A 17,685-nucleotide genomic window follows, 5' to 3' on the forward strand; every position below is an offset into this window, starting at 1 on the left:
TAACCTTGGGCCAACCAAAGGCTTGTGAGTGGATTTGGTAGACGGAAATTGAAAGAAGCCCATCGTATATATGCACACACACACACACATATATATATATATATATATATATATATATATATATATATAGGTGTGTGTGTATATGTTTGTGTATCTGTGTTTGTCCCCCCCAACATCGCTTGACAACTGATGCTGGTGTGTTTACGTCCCCGTCACTTAGCGGTTTGGCAAAAGAGACCGATAGAATAAGTACTAGGCTTAAAAAGAATAAGTCCTGGGGTCGATTTTGCTCGACTAAAGGCGGTGCCCCAGCATGGCCGCAGTCAAATGACTGAAACAAGTAAAAGAGTAAAAGAATATATATATATTACGTACTGGTGGCACATAAAAGCACCCACTACACTCTCGGAGTGGTTGGCGTTAGGAAGGGTATCCAGCTGTAGAAACTCTGCCAGATCAGATTGGAGCCTGGTGCAGCCTTTTGGCTTGCCAGTCCTCAGTCAAATCGTCCAACCCATGCCAGCATGGAAAGCAGACATTAAACGATGATGATGATGATGATGATGATATATATATATATATATGTATATATATATATATATATATGTATGTGCATTTAGATACACTATTTTTTTTGAGAAAAAAGATGAAGTTGTGACGAATGAGAGAGAAGAAAAATTAGTCTGTTTTTACTTCATACGTCCATTGATTTGATGGTGCAAGATGGTACATGACAAATTCAAAACAATGTGATCAAATAAGCATTATATATATGACCGAGTAATCTGAATGCTAAAAGGTTTTGAACAGAGATTCAATGTTAAAAGAAAGGAATATGATAACTTAATCAAAGACTTTTGGTAATATATTAACGGATGACCAAGTTTAGTCATTTTGGAGATTTGAGAATAGAAAAAGAAAAGAAGAATTTGTCTGTCTTTTACTTTATGCTTCCGTTGATATGTTTTTACCAAAAAAAGAATGGATTCAGATTCTTGCAATTTTGTACAAATTTAATGAGCAATGCCAAAGCTATTTGGTGAGATCATTAACTCAGTCATTGTGTCTCAAAGATTCTTTCTTGGTTTAATGAAGAATTATTAGAATACAATAAACTGATAACAAAAGATGGAATAGTAATTAAGAGAGCCATTCATAGATGACTGCACATTAATTTGGAGAAAATATAGCTTTTCTTGAAATTAAATTCTTGGGAAGATTAACTTAGAAATTGAATAAAGAATTGTCAAAAGATGGTAAATGTTGATTTAATCTTTAAAATAAATAAAAAAATTAAACTGAAAAAAAAAGGACAGCCAAAACTATGCACAAAAAACAAAGTTATTCTACAATGATTGATATTTGGGTAGTAGAGAGGGGGCACGTACAGGGAGATAACTTTATACAGGTTTCTTTACTTTTGAAAACTCTTTAGCAGAAATGCATACTCAGTGCAAACTGTGGCTAACTGTCCTGGGTGAATGACATAGAAATATAGCCATTGTTGTATCATATTCTGTGTATATACAATGTTGATAGGCCAGTTATAACAATATTTGTTCCAAGATAACATCTTTTATGGACACTGTGTTAAAATAAATATTGGGAGGGGGGCATTACTTCAGCAGCAGCCATTGTAGTGATGTTATTGTTTATTTTCTGAATGACATTGTAGGGTAGGTGTGAGAGGTTGGAGCTGGCTGGTTTGAACATAAATTGAGTGGAATATTTAATGAAGGATATGTCTGGTTTAAATTCTAAAAGACAAGTACAAGATCTCATTTATAATCATTGCCTTCTTTGAAGAAAAAGGTACCTTTGAAGAGGTAATAAGGTACCTAGCATTAGGGGATCTTAAATTAGGTGCTTTTCTCACAAAATCACTTTCTCTCTTCTGATGTGTGTGTGTGTGTGTGTGTGTGTGCTGGGGTGAATTAGTTCATTTATTCTATAAGCTTTCATAATCACCATCAGCAGCATTGTCGTTATCATTATCATCATCACCATCATCATAACCAAAACTATTACATCATCACCACAACCACTACCATTTAGTTCCTCTAATGCCACCACCACCACCATCATCATCATTATCATCATAATCACAACACAGTTACACCACCACTATCATCACCATCACAAGTTGTCATCAAAACACAATTACACCATTACCATCACCACTGTCATCACCATCACAAGTTGTCATCACAACACAATTACATCACCACTACCACCACTACCACCATGTTTATTTGCCTTTCTTCGCTTCAAGGATAACATTTTAAGCAGCCATTTTCTCTTTGACTAATCTACTTAAATTGTGGGGGTCGGGGGTGGGGTCAGCTGTTTCATTGAAATGTTACTAAGGGGGTGAGGCGGGTAGAGAGGAAGTAAGGGGGAAAGGCTGTTGTGTAATAAGGGTGGAGTACACACTTCTATCCCACAGACACCCACCTCCCTGTCTTTAAAAACACAAACAAGAAAGAGACAGAGAGGGGGGGGGGAGAAAACTAGAGAAAAAAATGGTAAAAGAGAAAGTCCACCAGAAACAGACCCAGCTGCTGTTTAATCACAGGTCAGTTCTGATTGAGAAGACTTATAATCAAAGACGTTCCACTCATGACCATTCCATCTATATATAAATAAATGTTGAAACTATCCAATGTGTCCTGTCTTTTTTGTTTCTTTTGATAAGATAGATGTAAGCGTGAGATTTGTAAAACGGTTCGGCTGCTATTTTTAGCAAATCGCGCGACCATGCAGAGGCGCCCTTTGTTAGCTCGCAGGACATGATATTCGGTGATTTAAAGAGGCGTTGGAACTATTAATATCTAAGTAATGGTGGTGGCGATGCCTATGATGATTATGCTGATGATGGTGGTGGTGGTGTTTGTGGCAGCGATGGTGGTGGTGGTGTGATGGTAAGGTCGGCTGTAAACATCTGTAAAACCGGATGGACGGGCAAAAAAAAAAGGAAAGAGGTATTTCCTGCTGAAATCAGTATCGGAAGGAGGGTGGTGGTGTGTCTTTTGGTTTTGTAGAGAGGGGGGCAGTTAGAGGGTTGAGGGGGAGGATAATTATAGGACGGGTGGAGGAGGAGAAGGAGAACAGAGATAAGAAAAGAAAGGTGAAAGGGGAGAGGAGACGAGGTATGAGATAAGAGAAGAGGGAGAGAGGGGGGAGAGGAGGAGTAAGGTGGAAACGGTTCAGGTGTAATTAAGTTTAAATATAAGCTGCAACAAACACATACACATAGAGTCACCTGTAAATACACATACACAAGCAAACACAAGCGGTACAGTCACAGTTTCCATCTAACTCTCTCCCTAACTCCCCAAAGTGAACTTTCTATGTGATCATTCGACTTGCTAGTAATAACAACTAAGTCTCCCCACCGTTGTTGTTGGTTGGCACTCCGTCGCTTACAACGTCGAGGGTTCCAGTTGATCCGATCAAGGGAACAGCCTGCTCGTGAAATTAACGTACACGTGGCTGAGCACTCCACAGACACGTGTACCCTTAACGTAGTTCTCGGGGATATTCAGCGTGACACAAAGTGTGACAAGGCTGACCCTTTGAATTACAGGTACAACAGAAACAGGAAGAAAGAGTGAGAGAAAGTTGTGGTGAAAGAGTACAGCAGGGTTCGCCACCATCTCCTGCCGGAACCTCGTGGAGCTCTTCGGTGTTTTCGCTCAATAAACACTCACAACGCCCGGTCTGGGAATCGAAACCGCGAGTCCGCAGCCCTAACCACTGGGCCATTGCGCCTCCACTAGTCTCCCCACCAACCATGTCTCAAAGGACACATTGCATAATGTAGTCTGGTAATCTGGGTTGCATTACTGCTGAAAAAAACGAGGGATGGTCGTGGTCGGAACAACTCAGACCATAGGTTTGCTTCATCTTGTACAAGAAACAGCTGATGTTTGTTTTGACCCAAACTCGCCAGATTCCCCCGCTTTACCCTCTTTCTGTTGGACAGGCCCTAAAGAAAGAACTGTCCTCCGTGTTTATCGCAGTCTCTAAACAGATTTGCGTTACCCTGTGATCAAAGGTAAACCAGCCGTTATCACCTTGCCTTTGTTTAATTAAGATACAGCGATATACGTGATTATAGGCAGTTGGATGAGTTTAGCCTTTTGTTATATTTCAATTGGGTCTTGTTTAATTTCTTCCAACTTCTCAAAAGGTCTTTAAATTTTCACCAGATTAATTTCAAAGACTGTAGTTTGCTGGTGATGAAAATCGCATTCATTTTGTTCTAGAAATTAATAAAGTTACAAATATTTAAAGTTATATGACTAGATCGTTGACATTTCGTCTGTGCTGATCTTTATTGTCTTGGAAAATAATCTGGTGAAGATTTCAAAACCTTCAAGTGGCTGGAAGAAATCTAATAAGGTTTTTCTGTTGAAATTACACTATGTTTATTTCAATTTCTTTTTTATTATTATGAAGAATTTATTAACCCTTTTTTTATATATATCAACCCACCTGAAAGTGCCTACAACCTTAGGATACAACATCCTGTTTTAGACAGCTCTAAATTAAAACCTTGCATCAAAATATGTTCCAAACACCAACTTAATAATGACAGAAGTTATTTTACGAAATTCTTCATTATTTTACAAAATTACTTGAAACAAAGGCAATTTATGTCAACAGAAATATGGTAACAAAAGGGTTTAAATTAATGTTATCATTATTAAAAGCTGGTGTTTGGAACATAAATTAACATCGAAGTTTGAAGTAAGATTTACATTCGGATCATTTTAAACTGAGAAGTTTGTATCAGAATCAAGGGCAGCATTAGATGAGCTGTTATCAAAGGAGTTGGCTGCTATTTCTAGCGGTTTGGCTTAAGGGAAACAGCTGTTGGGTATAAAATTATATACATTTGAACTTGTTCACACCGGTTTATGATTGGATAAGAGAAATTGGCAGAGTGTGTTGTGTGTAGAGCATGACTATACATAAAAAAAGTACACGCACCACACACACACATACATATATATATATACACACATACATACACACGCACATTTATATACAGACACAAACATAGATGCTCACACAGCGGTGGTGGTGGTGGTGGTGGCGGTGGGGGTCGTATGGTTAAGAGCGAACCTTATATATCTGTCAGGCAGTTTCATCTCTTAGTTTTACACCTGCCACACTCGCTAAAGGTGTTGCTGGCGGTGGAAGAAAGACAGAGAGAACTGGAGGAAAAGTAAGAGGAGAGGCAGTGGAGTGGCAGGAGAATAAGGTGGAAATGAAATTCAAATATTAACGACTAAACAGCGACAACGAGATCAACAACTATTGGAAAACTTTAAATCGTACGAGACAAACAGACTCTACCCACATATAATAGATAAGAGTGCAGACCGCTTATTGTGATCACTTTGAGACGAGGCATTTTTGATAACGACTGCGAGATAACGTTACGTTAATAAAATGTTCGGGACGTTGATTTTGATAACGGCTTGATAATGTTATCTGTGATTATAATAAGCGGCCTCCACTGCATATGTAATACACACACATACATAAAGACTAATATGCACATACAGGTATATACATGGGCTCACATGCAATTTTATTTTGTGAATATGCGTAGTGACTGAGTAGTGATAAGCCTGCTTCTCAACCACATGGTTCCAGGTTCAATCTCACTGCGTAGCACCTTGAGGAGTATCATCTTCTGTAGCCTCGGGCCGACCAAAGCCTTGAGAGTGGATCTGGTAGATGGGAACTGAAAGAAAGCCGTCGTGTTTGTACGTACACACACACACACACACATATATGCATGTATGTGTGTGTGTGTGTGTCCGTCCCCCACAGCTTGACAACCGGTGTTGGTGTATTTAGATCCCGTAATGTAGCGGTTCGGCAAAAGAGGAAGATATAATAAGCACCAGGCTTACATGAAAAATAAGTACTGGTGTCGATCCATTCGACCGAAAATTCTTCAAAGCGGTGCCCCAGCATGGCCACAATCAAATGTTTGAAACAAGTAAAAGATAAAACTCTATATTATTTCCATATTCGGAATACATTCTACGGATCATGCAATATTTTTGTCCAACCCATGCCAGCATGGAAAGCGGACGTTAAATGATGATGATGATGATGATGATGTATCGCCGAAACTCATCTCCACCCGATCGTTTCCACCCTTTCTTCTAAACTGTAAGTAACCCTGGAACTCTACAGATAAAAGAAGGATAAAAATCCTACCCGAGTCACATAGGGCCGGTTTCTCGGTTTCCGTGGTGTATATATTCTCCCCATTCTGGACGGGACGCCAGTCCCTCGCAGGATTACTCACTCATATTTGCCAACTGAGTGGACAGGAGCAACGTGAGATAAAGTGTTTTGCTCAAGACAACCGATCCAGAAATCGAAACTCCGATCTTAGAATAATGAGTCCAACACCTCTAAGCCACACGTCTGTACGTTCCTCTACAGCAAGAAACCTGTTCTATTCTGGCCCTTTCTTTCATACCTTAAATCAGCGTCTTTTGTTCCTAAGTGTTCTGCGAGAACGAGTGAGATAAGTTAATGCTAATTTCATGATCGTAGTACAGGCACAACATATTATTGGTGATTGTAATATAGACATCATCCTATCTAACTTTTTATGTTATCAAAAAAAAAACAACAACATATGTATGTATATGATATTTTCCACGTGAACTATGATGAAAAAAATATGAGAAAGATATGGTATATAATTTTTGTGCAGGGGTTCCTTGAGACATGTAATTTATTTTAAGGGTTACTCAAGGATAAAAGGGTTGAGAAACACTGCCTTAAACCCTCATCTCCTAGCATAAAGCTACCTCCTTCGGTGTTCGTAGTCTTGCAAGCTGTAGGGTAACCTCACTAGTGCTGGTGCCACAAAAAAAAAAAAGCATAGTCCACGCTGTTAAGCAGTTGGCGTTAGAAAAGACATGCAGCTATAGCAAGCATGCCAAAGTAGACATTGTACCACGATGCAGTCCTTGGATTAATCGGATCCTATTACACCAGCTACCTATGCCAGCATGTGAAATGAAGTGTTTTGCTGAAGAGCTCAATCATCCGCACGGTTCGCGAATGGAAATCACGAACTGGCTGTCATGAGTATAACGCCCTAACCACCAGGTCAAGTCCCTTCGCTTTGGAGTCATAATCAAGAGGGGGGAAGGGTTTGGTGCCAAAGACAAGGAGAGAAGGGGGAGAATTTGGTTTCATATTCAAGAAGAAATGAGGGGAGAGCGAAACTTTATAACAATTTAACAAAACGAAAGAAAAAGGAGAGTTTTAGTGTCACGGCCTAGGAAAGAAAGGGGAGAGTTTGGTTTCGTAATCACGAGGAGAGAAAATGGGACACGAGAAGGAGAGAGAGAAAGAGAGAGAGAGAGAGAGAGAGAGAGAGAGAGAGAGAGAGAGACACACAGAATTTGGTACCAGAACGAAGTGGAGAATGAGTTTGGTAAGAACGGTGGATAGATTTTGGTGTTGTAACGAAGTGTGTGAGAGAGAAAGAGAGAGAGGGGGAGAGGAGAGAGAGAAGGGAGGAAGTTTAGGAGAATCGATGAAAGCAGAACGAAGTGGAGAAAGAGAGAAGAGTCCAATGAAGGATGAAAACATTAAGAGTGTTTGGCACATGAATATATCCAATTTCTTGATCCATCCGTGAAAATGATAGCAGAGGAGGAGGGTCGGCGGGGTAGAGTGGGTGCGATGTAGAATGAGAGAGCGAGAGAGAAGGAGAGAAATTAATGGATGAATAAAAATGAGAGGAAATAGAAGCTAAAAAGAAGAAAAAGGAGATATTGCAGATTGTTCGACCGGCTTGGAGATTGGTAACAACAGTGGAGAGAGACGGCGGAGTAATAAGGAGAGAGAGTAATAGTGACAGAGAGGGGAGGGAAAGAGAGTGATAGTAAGAGAGAGAGATAGAGAGAGGGAAGGGTGATGTGCGTGCGTGCGTGTGTGAGTATGAGTCATAGAAGTTGGTGACTTATGGATACCAAACAAGACAGAAGTGAGAGCATCTGGCATGGCTTATAGCATGGTTTGGCACGGCAGTAGTTATTATTATTAGCCGAGTCTGTTTATGTTTTGAAATAAACCAGCCACACGAAGTGGACATATTGCGTGTGGATGTGTGTTTTGTGCATGTATTTGTGTGTTTGTGTGTATGTTGCTTCATCTCTTGTGTGTTCTTTGGTTCGTTTTAGCCATCTGAAGGATTTTAAAACAATGAGAGAACACCACCTGTGTGTGTTTTTCTCGCTATTGTACGAACATATGTGTAAGTGTGTATGCATGCTTTTGTCTGTGTGTATGTGTATCCATGCTTTTGTCTGTGTGTATGTGTATCCATGCTTTTGTCTGTGTGTATGTGTATCCATGCTTTTGTCTGTGTGTATGTGGTCAGACTGTGTTTTTCAATTATGGAATAATTTCTCCCATTTTATAATGCAAAATTGATGGAAGGCATCTGTAGTAGATTGATTAACCTTCGTGTATGACTGGTACAGCTTTTATTTTTTCGTCCAACTGACGGAATGATCAATAAATGCTAGAAACCGGTAAAGTCTACTTGGATTTGTTACCGTTCTAGTAATGATAACAATTTCTGATATTGGCTCATAATACCGAGAATTTGGTAGAGAGAAGTGAAATGGTTTGATCTTTCATTCTTCCCCCCCCCCTCGCCCCACATATAATGGATCGAATAGGGGGAAGAAAGAGAAAGAGAGAAAGAGAGAGACTGAGACGAGGAAGGCGCTATTACGTGGTCACTCGAACTGTTAGAAATAACAGCCAAATCACGTTGTGGGTGTTTCAAAAATGAAGAACACATTAGATAGAGATCATCGCTAAAATACTCTTTGATCATAGGCCTGCTTTATCGTGATTAACCTTGCGCTAAACAACATCAAGTGATGAGATAAGGCATGTATACACACATACACACGTGTTGGGTGTATAAATAAATGTGATAACATACACACACCGGTCATATTGCTACTTCACTGCGTAACGAAGAGATTTGATGCAATAACTGATTCATCTCTCTTACTGTATTATCTTAGAAAGTTCTTCGATACAGAGAAATACATGAACGTCACAACATCTTATATTCACCGTTACTTGTTCTTATAAAAAAGAGAACATGTTCCTTCCAGCCCTGTTTGTATGTGATTGCATCTCCATGCCAAACTACTTTCACAGCGATACTTTGCTGCATAAGCTAATATACTCATTGGGAAAAGCATGAACATCACAGATTCTTATACAATCTCGTCTCTTACTCTTACATACCGAATATTAATTTATACTGACTTCTAAAAGCCACGGTCCTGTCAGTGTTGGTGACGGGTCTCTTGCAAGAATCTCGAATCTCTCAAACGTTTTATATTAAACACCAGATCAGTTCTGATCAACCAGACGAACTTATGAATCAAAGACGGTCTCACCATGACCACACCGTCGTTTTTCTCAGGCATAGTGGACTTAGAACTATACCATCTAATAAGATTTGTTTTTAGATACGACAGTAAGTTGTGATTTGAAGAAGATTCGGCAATTATTTCTACCAGATCGTGCATCCACGTAGAATCTTTTACTCAACGGATCTCATTGATTGCAGCAGAGAGTGGCAGACAAGACCACAATCAATGGAATCGGTAGATAGGTGAAAATTACGTTATCGATCATAAAGGAAAGATAAAAAGAAAAAGACAAAGCCTGTCTCTGAAGGATTTGAACATAGAATATATGAATATATACATATTCGAAATAAACATTTTCTAGGTACTTCTTTCTTACTAGACTAAAGTTAGTCAATGTTTATAGGTATCTTTACTTGTTTCATCCATTTTCTGCCTTTCTGTCGATCTGTCTATCTATCAGGCGTGGTTGTGTGGTTAAGGAGCTTTCTTCCCAAGAACATGGTTCCAGGTTCAGTCCCACTGTGCGGCACCTTAGGCAAGTGTCATTTACTACAGCTAGACTGGATTTGCTAGACGTAAACTGAAAAAATCCTGGCGCAGTCTTCTGACTAGCTTCTGTCAAACCGCCAAACCTGTACCCATGGAAAACGGACGTTAAATGATGACAATGATATATATATATATATATATATATATATATATATATATACACACACACACACACACACACACACACACACACACACACACACACACACACACATTTGTATGAGTATGTGTGACTCCCACCGCCGCTTGACAACCAGAGTTGGTTTATTTACGTTCGACAGAAGGGCTTCGATAGAATAAGTACCAGAAAGAAAACACGAGTACTGGGGTCGATTTGTTTGATTAAAACCCTTCAATGCGGTGCCCCAGCATGGCCGCAGTTCAACAACTGAAACAAATAAAAGATGGACTCCGACCACGACCACCACCAACAACAATTATCAATTTCAAAAGAAAAATAGTTTTTAACCAGCGAATGAAACCGTATTGTGCCCTTTGCACGCTGGGTAGTGTACCTCTTGGGTTACACCTTGTGGATAGCCGACCTCCTGCGGAGTAGCTTACCTGATACAGACTAGCTTACCTCATGCTGGGTAGCTTATTTCTTGCAGGAGAGCTTACCTTCTCCTGGGTAGCTTACCTCTTCCTGAGTCGCATACCTCATGCGAGGTAGATTACCTCCAGCTGGGTACTTCCTGCTGAATAGCTTATATTTTGCTGGGTAGCGTACCACATACAGAGCAGTTTATCTTTTATTGCATAGCTTACTTCTTAAGACAATAAGATGTGATTCGAGGATAATTTAACTGTTCTTTCTAGTAAGCCGCTTAGGGGCCTGTTTTTGATGGTGTGGTGGTGGTTCACACATAAACAAGACTTCGTTATCTAGAGCATTTTTCCTACCTTTCTTTTTTATTATTTAAAACGAGACTGAAATTTGAGGGATATTTGACTGCTATTACTAGTAAATCGATGTCTCCTATCCAGTTTGGTGCCCTTGTCAATCCAAGACAACCAGCTGTTTAAATAATTTAAGCTTGCCTCTTCGTATTAGAAGCAACACAATGTTCTTTCTCTCATACACGCAGACATAGCAACAGTTAAAATATTTGACACACACACACAGATATACGTATATCGACTACCATCACTACACAAACACACATACCAACAGTTAATTGTTTGCAGGGATCACTATGAGTGTGTGTGTGTGTGTGATTCTTCTAACGCGTACAAACATAAACGTAGTTATTAAGAGCTACAGTCTTTTGAGCATTGCACGCATACACACAAACAGATAACACACATACAGTAACGCAATCCCTATATACACACACACACACACATACACACTAGTGAAATCACTATACATAATACTCATAGTATTATACGCAGTGTACATGCATGCATTAACAGTTAATATTGTTCCCACGCCCACAAACATAAAGTTATAAACCATCATATTGTGTGTGTGTGTGTGTGTGTGCGTGTGTGTGTGTGTGTATTATACCCTACTTAAAACAGAGTGATCCTTCAGTTTATATATATACATATATATACATACATATATATACATATACATATATATATATATATATACCCACGCATATATTATATAGACGCAGAAGCAATACATTGATGCAATAACTGCACATACATACATACATTTATACATACATACATACTCCAGATGTAATAGACAAGACTTAACGTGTTCTCCTGCATACCTACCCGACTAACCAACCTACCCTGAATGCGTATCAGCTTCCCAATTGAACCTATCTGAGTGGTCAGTGTGTTTATTGTTATAGTGGCTGGAATAAATACTTGACGCAACTTGGGTAGGAAGGTGGATGTGGGCGAAAGAGAGGGAGTAGCTAAGGAGAGGTATTGCGGAAGGAATTGGGGTGGGAGAATAGGAATAATAGGGGTGGAGGGAGTAAGGAAGGGTTTAGAAAAGAGAGAGGGGAGGAGAGAAAGAGAATAATGCGTGTGTGAGAAGGAGAGGAGAGAGAGAGAGAGAAAGAGAGAGAGATTAAGAGTTCTGAGACTTTTCGCTTTAACCGACAAAATAGGATTTAAAAATTTCAGTTGTCAGAGTGTGTGCGGGTTTGCGTGTGTGTGTGTGTGTGAATGTGTGTAGACAAATTATGAAGAGAATATAGAACCAAACAGCAACAGAGCCGACACGTAAAATATTCAAAATAAATAAATAAATAGAGGCGAGTCCGAACACCTCCACTCACCCCCCTTTACATAGTAATATACGTAAATTAAACACAAATTAATAGATAAATAAACAAAATAAAATAGTTAAAAGACGACACGGTTCCAAATGTAAGAACTGAAAACATATGGTCTCTCTTGTAGCAGTATTTTGGGAATTATTTACTCGAAAATCACTACGTGGCTGCTTTTAATACTATTCTATGATATAGAATGCACAAAGTGTGTATGTATATATATATATATATATATATATATATATATATATATATATATACATACACACACTTTAATTCAGGTATATATTAATATACATGAAATGGATAAATAATTCATAGACATTTTGAAGACAATTGTTTATGCAAATATATTGTCGATTTATTTATTCGAAATATTTGAGGAATATTTGAATATTTCTATATTTAAAATAAACGATAGGATTTGAGGAAATTAAAAGAGATCTGCGAGGGTTAATTTAGTTAATAGAAATCGTTCAACGTAGAATAAATTGGTTTAGCGGCATGTGGAAAACAAAAACCAAATATTTCAGACAGAATCTGTCTTCATTCTAATAAAGCCGTTTTGTGAGGAATTAAATTTTATATTTCTATAAAATATTCTTATATAAAATTGATGCAGATACTGATATTTCTCGGGAAATTCTTTGTTTTGGAAGCTTGAATATATAATTCTTAAATATTAACAAAACATTTGCTATTCTCGAAGCTAAATTTTCGAAAGAATGGCTATAACTTGGTGGTTTTTCGCACATGCAACAACAATTTAAAGAAATATGGTTTTTCCGTAAATGGAATATTGTTTAGATTTTTAGCCTTTCAGGTAATTATTTTCTAAATTAAATACAAAACCATTATTTGGGGCTTCGTGTCTAATTGAATGGTTGATTAGCTCGACAAAAGTACCAACCTAGTACTTTTTAATCAATTGAATAATTAAAATACTAATACAAACAATAATAAATAATATAGCCATAAAGTCCCCTATATATAAGAAGGGTTAGTTTATTAAACCTACCCCAGTTCCACAAAGCCTACCCCGAATTCTTGCTTAAATTTTGAAACGGGTGCATATGTTAGTAGTAGTAACCCTGTCTGCCGATAATTCGGTAAATTTTCACAGATTCTGAGACAACATGACGTTGTGTGTTCATACATGCCAATAGAGGCATTAAAGGTAATAACGGAACCGGTTCCAACAAGGAACTTCGTTAAAGAAAAGAGAACAGGTAATTGTATATAGCATAATAACTATACCGAGATGGCCACGGATCATAGGACAATTTTGATCATAGCACTACAGTATCAGCACTGTCTTGAGGTTTAAAGAACGATTTACTAAGATATATTATGAATTTGTGACGTATTTCCTTAAAGGAAATTATAACGATATGACTGACCGCTGCACCCAAGAATCGAAACCTAGTTTGCGTATATCATCACCACACCTTGAATGTTTCTTAAGACTATATATATATATATATATTATATATATATATATATATATATATATATATATATATATATATATATATGTGTGTGTGTGATAGGTTAACATGTCATAATTATACAATAACAACAAAAATAAAGAACGCACAAAAAGAGAAAAAAAAAATCAAGCTGAACCCAACAACGTACCCCAATGGGCCTAACCTGTCTTTTTTTCTTTACAACAAATGGTAGAACAGGTGAAGATGAGAAAATACAACGAATCAAGCAACAAGTTTAATGAAGTGAAAACGGACAGCTATAGTCAAAGATTACCCAAGAATCGCACTGCTAGACAACCTACGACATCTGTCTCTAACTATAATAAGTCTTTGATAAGCATCGGCAGCAGTGTTGTTATAGCTCCAGGTTAGTCCCGAGTCATCATCCAGACGTTCCACCCTCGACCATCTTGTCATATTTTAAATATAATAGACTTCGTTAAGTTCGTCTATTTGTATGCCGTGGGGTATCCAAACTGAATTAGCTTCACTGAAAACTTTTTTGCTGACGCAGATCGCAACTAGTTCCCACGTTATATGTCCTTCCTTGTTTTTAAAGACAGGAGTATGTGACTTGAGGAAGATCTGGCTGTTATTACTAGTATGCTGATCCACAGAACAAAGGACCTCTCTTTAGTTCACACACACACACCGTGCTGGCATAAAACTAAAAGGGCAAAATGTTAACAGCCGGGAATCGAAACCAGGTCGTTGAGATGACAAGCCGGAAGCTATTATTACTATTGCTACAACCCGGCGCTCACCAACAGGTCTACAAACAAGAATGTTGTTTAAACCACAGGTCGATTCTGATCGAGTTGTGTAATTTGGTGGACATTTCGGGTGCTATTTCTAGCAGACAGGGTTGACTGATGCGTTACAGATGTTGTTGTTCAACCCCGTGTTGACCCAGATCAAGTTGACCTACGATCAAAGGTGCTCCAGCCGTGACTACCTCGGATGACATTAGCTAATGCACATATATAATTTCCTTTTTTCTAAGTAGTAGGGTGTGACTTGAAGAGTTGGCTGCTGTTTCTAGCAAATCTAGCTACAATGTAGAGACCTGGTTGCTTACAAGGTGGTAGGGACTTCGTTTACTGACACCGGATAGGGGTGAAGAGAGAAAAGCTGACCCCTTGGTGAAATTCGAACTTATATACGGAAAGCCATAGGGAACTAATAACAACAACAACAACGACACTTATTTCAAATGGTGAAAGACGGCCCCTATAATTTTGAAGGGGAAGGGATTCGGTTGATTAATCAATCCCTGCCCTCTCAGTAACTGGTTGGGTACCTATTTACCTACAGCCCGAACGATAAAAAGCTAAGTAAATCTTGGCAAGATTTGAACTCATAACCAAGAAAGGACCTAATTAAAAGACTAATAACAATAATGATTTCCCCCCACCCCCAATATAGGCACAAACCTCCCATTTTGATTAAGGGTTGAGGTACTCGATAATATCGTCCCGATCACGGAAATATGAAAGGTAAAATCGATCCTGAAAATATTTTAATAATAACGGTTCTAAGTATACTGTGTAACAAGTTTAAGGTAAAGGGTTTAGTAGGCATACGTATACAATAGCGTCTTCTATTATAATTCTATCCACATCGATGACGAATTATAGGAATATCATATCGACGAAGTGTTTGACTCGTACTTTGTTTTATCAATCCCTGGAGGATGAAAAAACAAAGTTACATCGGTTGCGGGATTTGAACTCAGAACATAAGCTTAAATACAGCAAGCATATGTCTGCGACTCAACCGACTCAGCTACTCCAGATCGCGATACTCGACACAAGTACTTTATTTTAAACGAGCCCCCGGAACAATGAAAAGTCAAGACGATGAAGACGGGATGTGAACTTAGAATAACAAGAACAATAATAATTAAGAACGTTTACTTACCTAGCAATAGTAATTTAACTTCCCGGGCAGATCGTTCTCCTTCTGCTCTCAATGATTTATCAATGGCCTTAGACCGCTCGGCGGCAGCCTTGTCCACACTACTCACAGCACAACCCATGGTTCTCCCCTTTTTTTGGAATTTAAAGGCTTCCTTTTCCTTACTGGAGAGATATATGAATTATATTTTAGAAAAGCGGAAATATTTTGATGCTTGTTTTAAACAGAAAAATCGGAGAAGGGGGGAAATTAAACGATTAGAGACGGATTGAAAATAAAGAGATATACAACGAAGAATATAAGAAAACTAGGGAAAAGTAGCTAGAATATTATATATATATATATATATATATATATATATATATATATATATATATGGACGTATGTGTATATACAGATATATTCAGATGTATTAATATACACACCCAGAACAGATGCGAGCTGATAAAGGTGCTAAAGACGTTTGTGGTGACGAGTAAAAGAGTCACAATTAAACAACTGAGTTTATATATTTTCTTTGTATGTATATGTGTAGGGGCTTCACTAGAATATATATTTTTAAAAAAGTGTTTGGGGATTATTTTTCAAACTAGAAGAAGAAGGGATTAGCTCGCCTTAAAAGGGATTTTCTTCCTATATTCTTTCGGCTAAATATCAATAAAATATTAGAAAAGTTGATGAAGAAAGAGAAACAGAAAATACAAAGAATCACACAACAAATTGATGGTTTAAGATAAGGAAATGCAATTATATTATTAGTATATTATATTATATATTTATAGCATATATTTTACATTTATATTTTAAATCTGATTTTTCTTAGAAATAGTGAAGAACTTAGATCTAGGAGGATGTTTGATTCTGTTAATATTTTTTAAATATTTTGAAGTGGGGTATAAATACAAACCAAGGAATTAAAAATTTATCTTTCTAAAAGATTAAATAGATATGGGGTAGCGGGCTTCTTATTAACTAGGGGTCTTTTTGAAGTTTCAAAATAAACAAAATAAATTTTACACTTATTTTAGTAAAAAGAAAGGGAATTAGTGACTAGTTTTATAAACTTACTTATAATATTATATATAAATGGTACAGAAGGGAAAACAGAAGGTTGGTGAAAGAATCGTGTAGTTGAATGTGTGGAGTAGATCTTCCTGTCTTTTCGTAGCAAGTAAATCCACGGTAATAAGTAATAATAATAATAATCCTTGTTGTGGAAGAAGAAGAAAATAAGTAAATTCAGAAAAATAATTCTGTTTTTCCTTCCTTGCAGAATATAATTTAACCGGAGTAATTTAAATGAAGTTTCCAATATTCTGTCTTTGACAAGATTTTAGTTCTGGTGGTAAGGGTAGAATATTTCTATTCCAGTGTGTGTGTGTCTTTTATAATACTAATACACATACGGACACTAGGATGACAGGGGTAGTAGTGTGTCTAATCCAGTCTAAATGTGATGTGGTATGGTGTGTGTATGGCTTGCTTATAACACAAATACACACATACACGGACAGTTGGTTATTCCCGTCCGCACTCACTCAAAACTGGCGGTTTGTGTCGTGAAGGAAGGAGTAATAGTCACAGTGGGGGAGGGAGATTGGTTTGGCCTGTTCTTTTTAATTCCTGTATGCGTATATATTATATATCATATATATATACATATGATATATAATATAAATATATATATCTATATATTCTGCCTGCTCAACCACTGCAGCTAAGCAAGTACCTGCTTTTGTGTGTCGTCGACCTAATCCTAGCTAGTGTGCTATGAGAAACGAAGAGAGAGAGGGGAAAAGAGTATGAGTCACTGAGGGAGGAAAAGGAGAAGGTGATTTGGTGAAGTAAGTGATTTGGAGAAAGGAAGGAAATAACCGTTGATTGTTTAAGAGAGGGAGGCGGGGAACGGGGCAAGAGAGAGAGTGAGAGTGAGAGGGAGAAATGGCAATGAGAAGGGGAGGAAATAGAAAGCAGTGGAGTGTGAGTGCAGAGTAGTAAGAGGGGGAGAAGAAAAAACGAGGGAAAGGAAAA

The 17,685-nt window shown here is 37.9% G+C and overlaps 1 protein-coding gene across 1 annotated transcript in view; it reads right to left on the bottom strand.

Annotated features, from left to right (window-relative positions):
• LOC106874528 (guanine nucleotide-binding protein G(i) subunit alpha) overlaps positions 1-17,210 on the bottom strand; it is a 73,329-nt gene extending 56,119 nt beyond the window's left edge. The window contains exons 1-2 of the mRNA XM_014922293.3: positions 16,723-17,210; positions 15,658-15,818 (exon numbers count right to left, since the gene is read on the bottom strand). Coding sequence (XP_014777779.1) covers positions 15,658-15,775 — 118 coding nt within the window. The 5' untranslated portion in view covers positions 15,776-15,818; positions 16,723-17,210. The remainder of the gene's footprint in view (positions 1-15,657; positions 15,819-16,722) is intronic.
• Positions 17,211-17,685: the final 475 nt, after the last annotated feature.

This window comes from Octopus bimaculoides, chromosome 15 (genome assembly GCF_046866305.1).
Source record: "Octopus bimaculoides isolate indiv1 chromosome 15, ASM4686630v1, whole genome shotgun sequence".
NCBI classification, from domain to species: domain Eukaryota; kingdom Metazoa; phylum Mollusca; class Cephalopoda; order Octopoda; family Octopodidae; genus Octopus; species Octopus bimaculoides.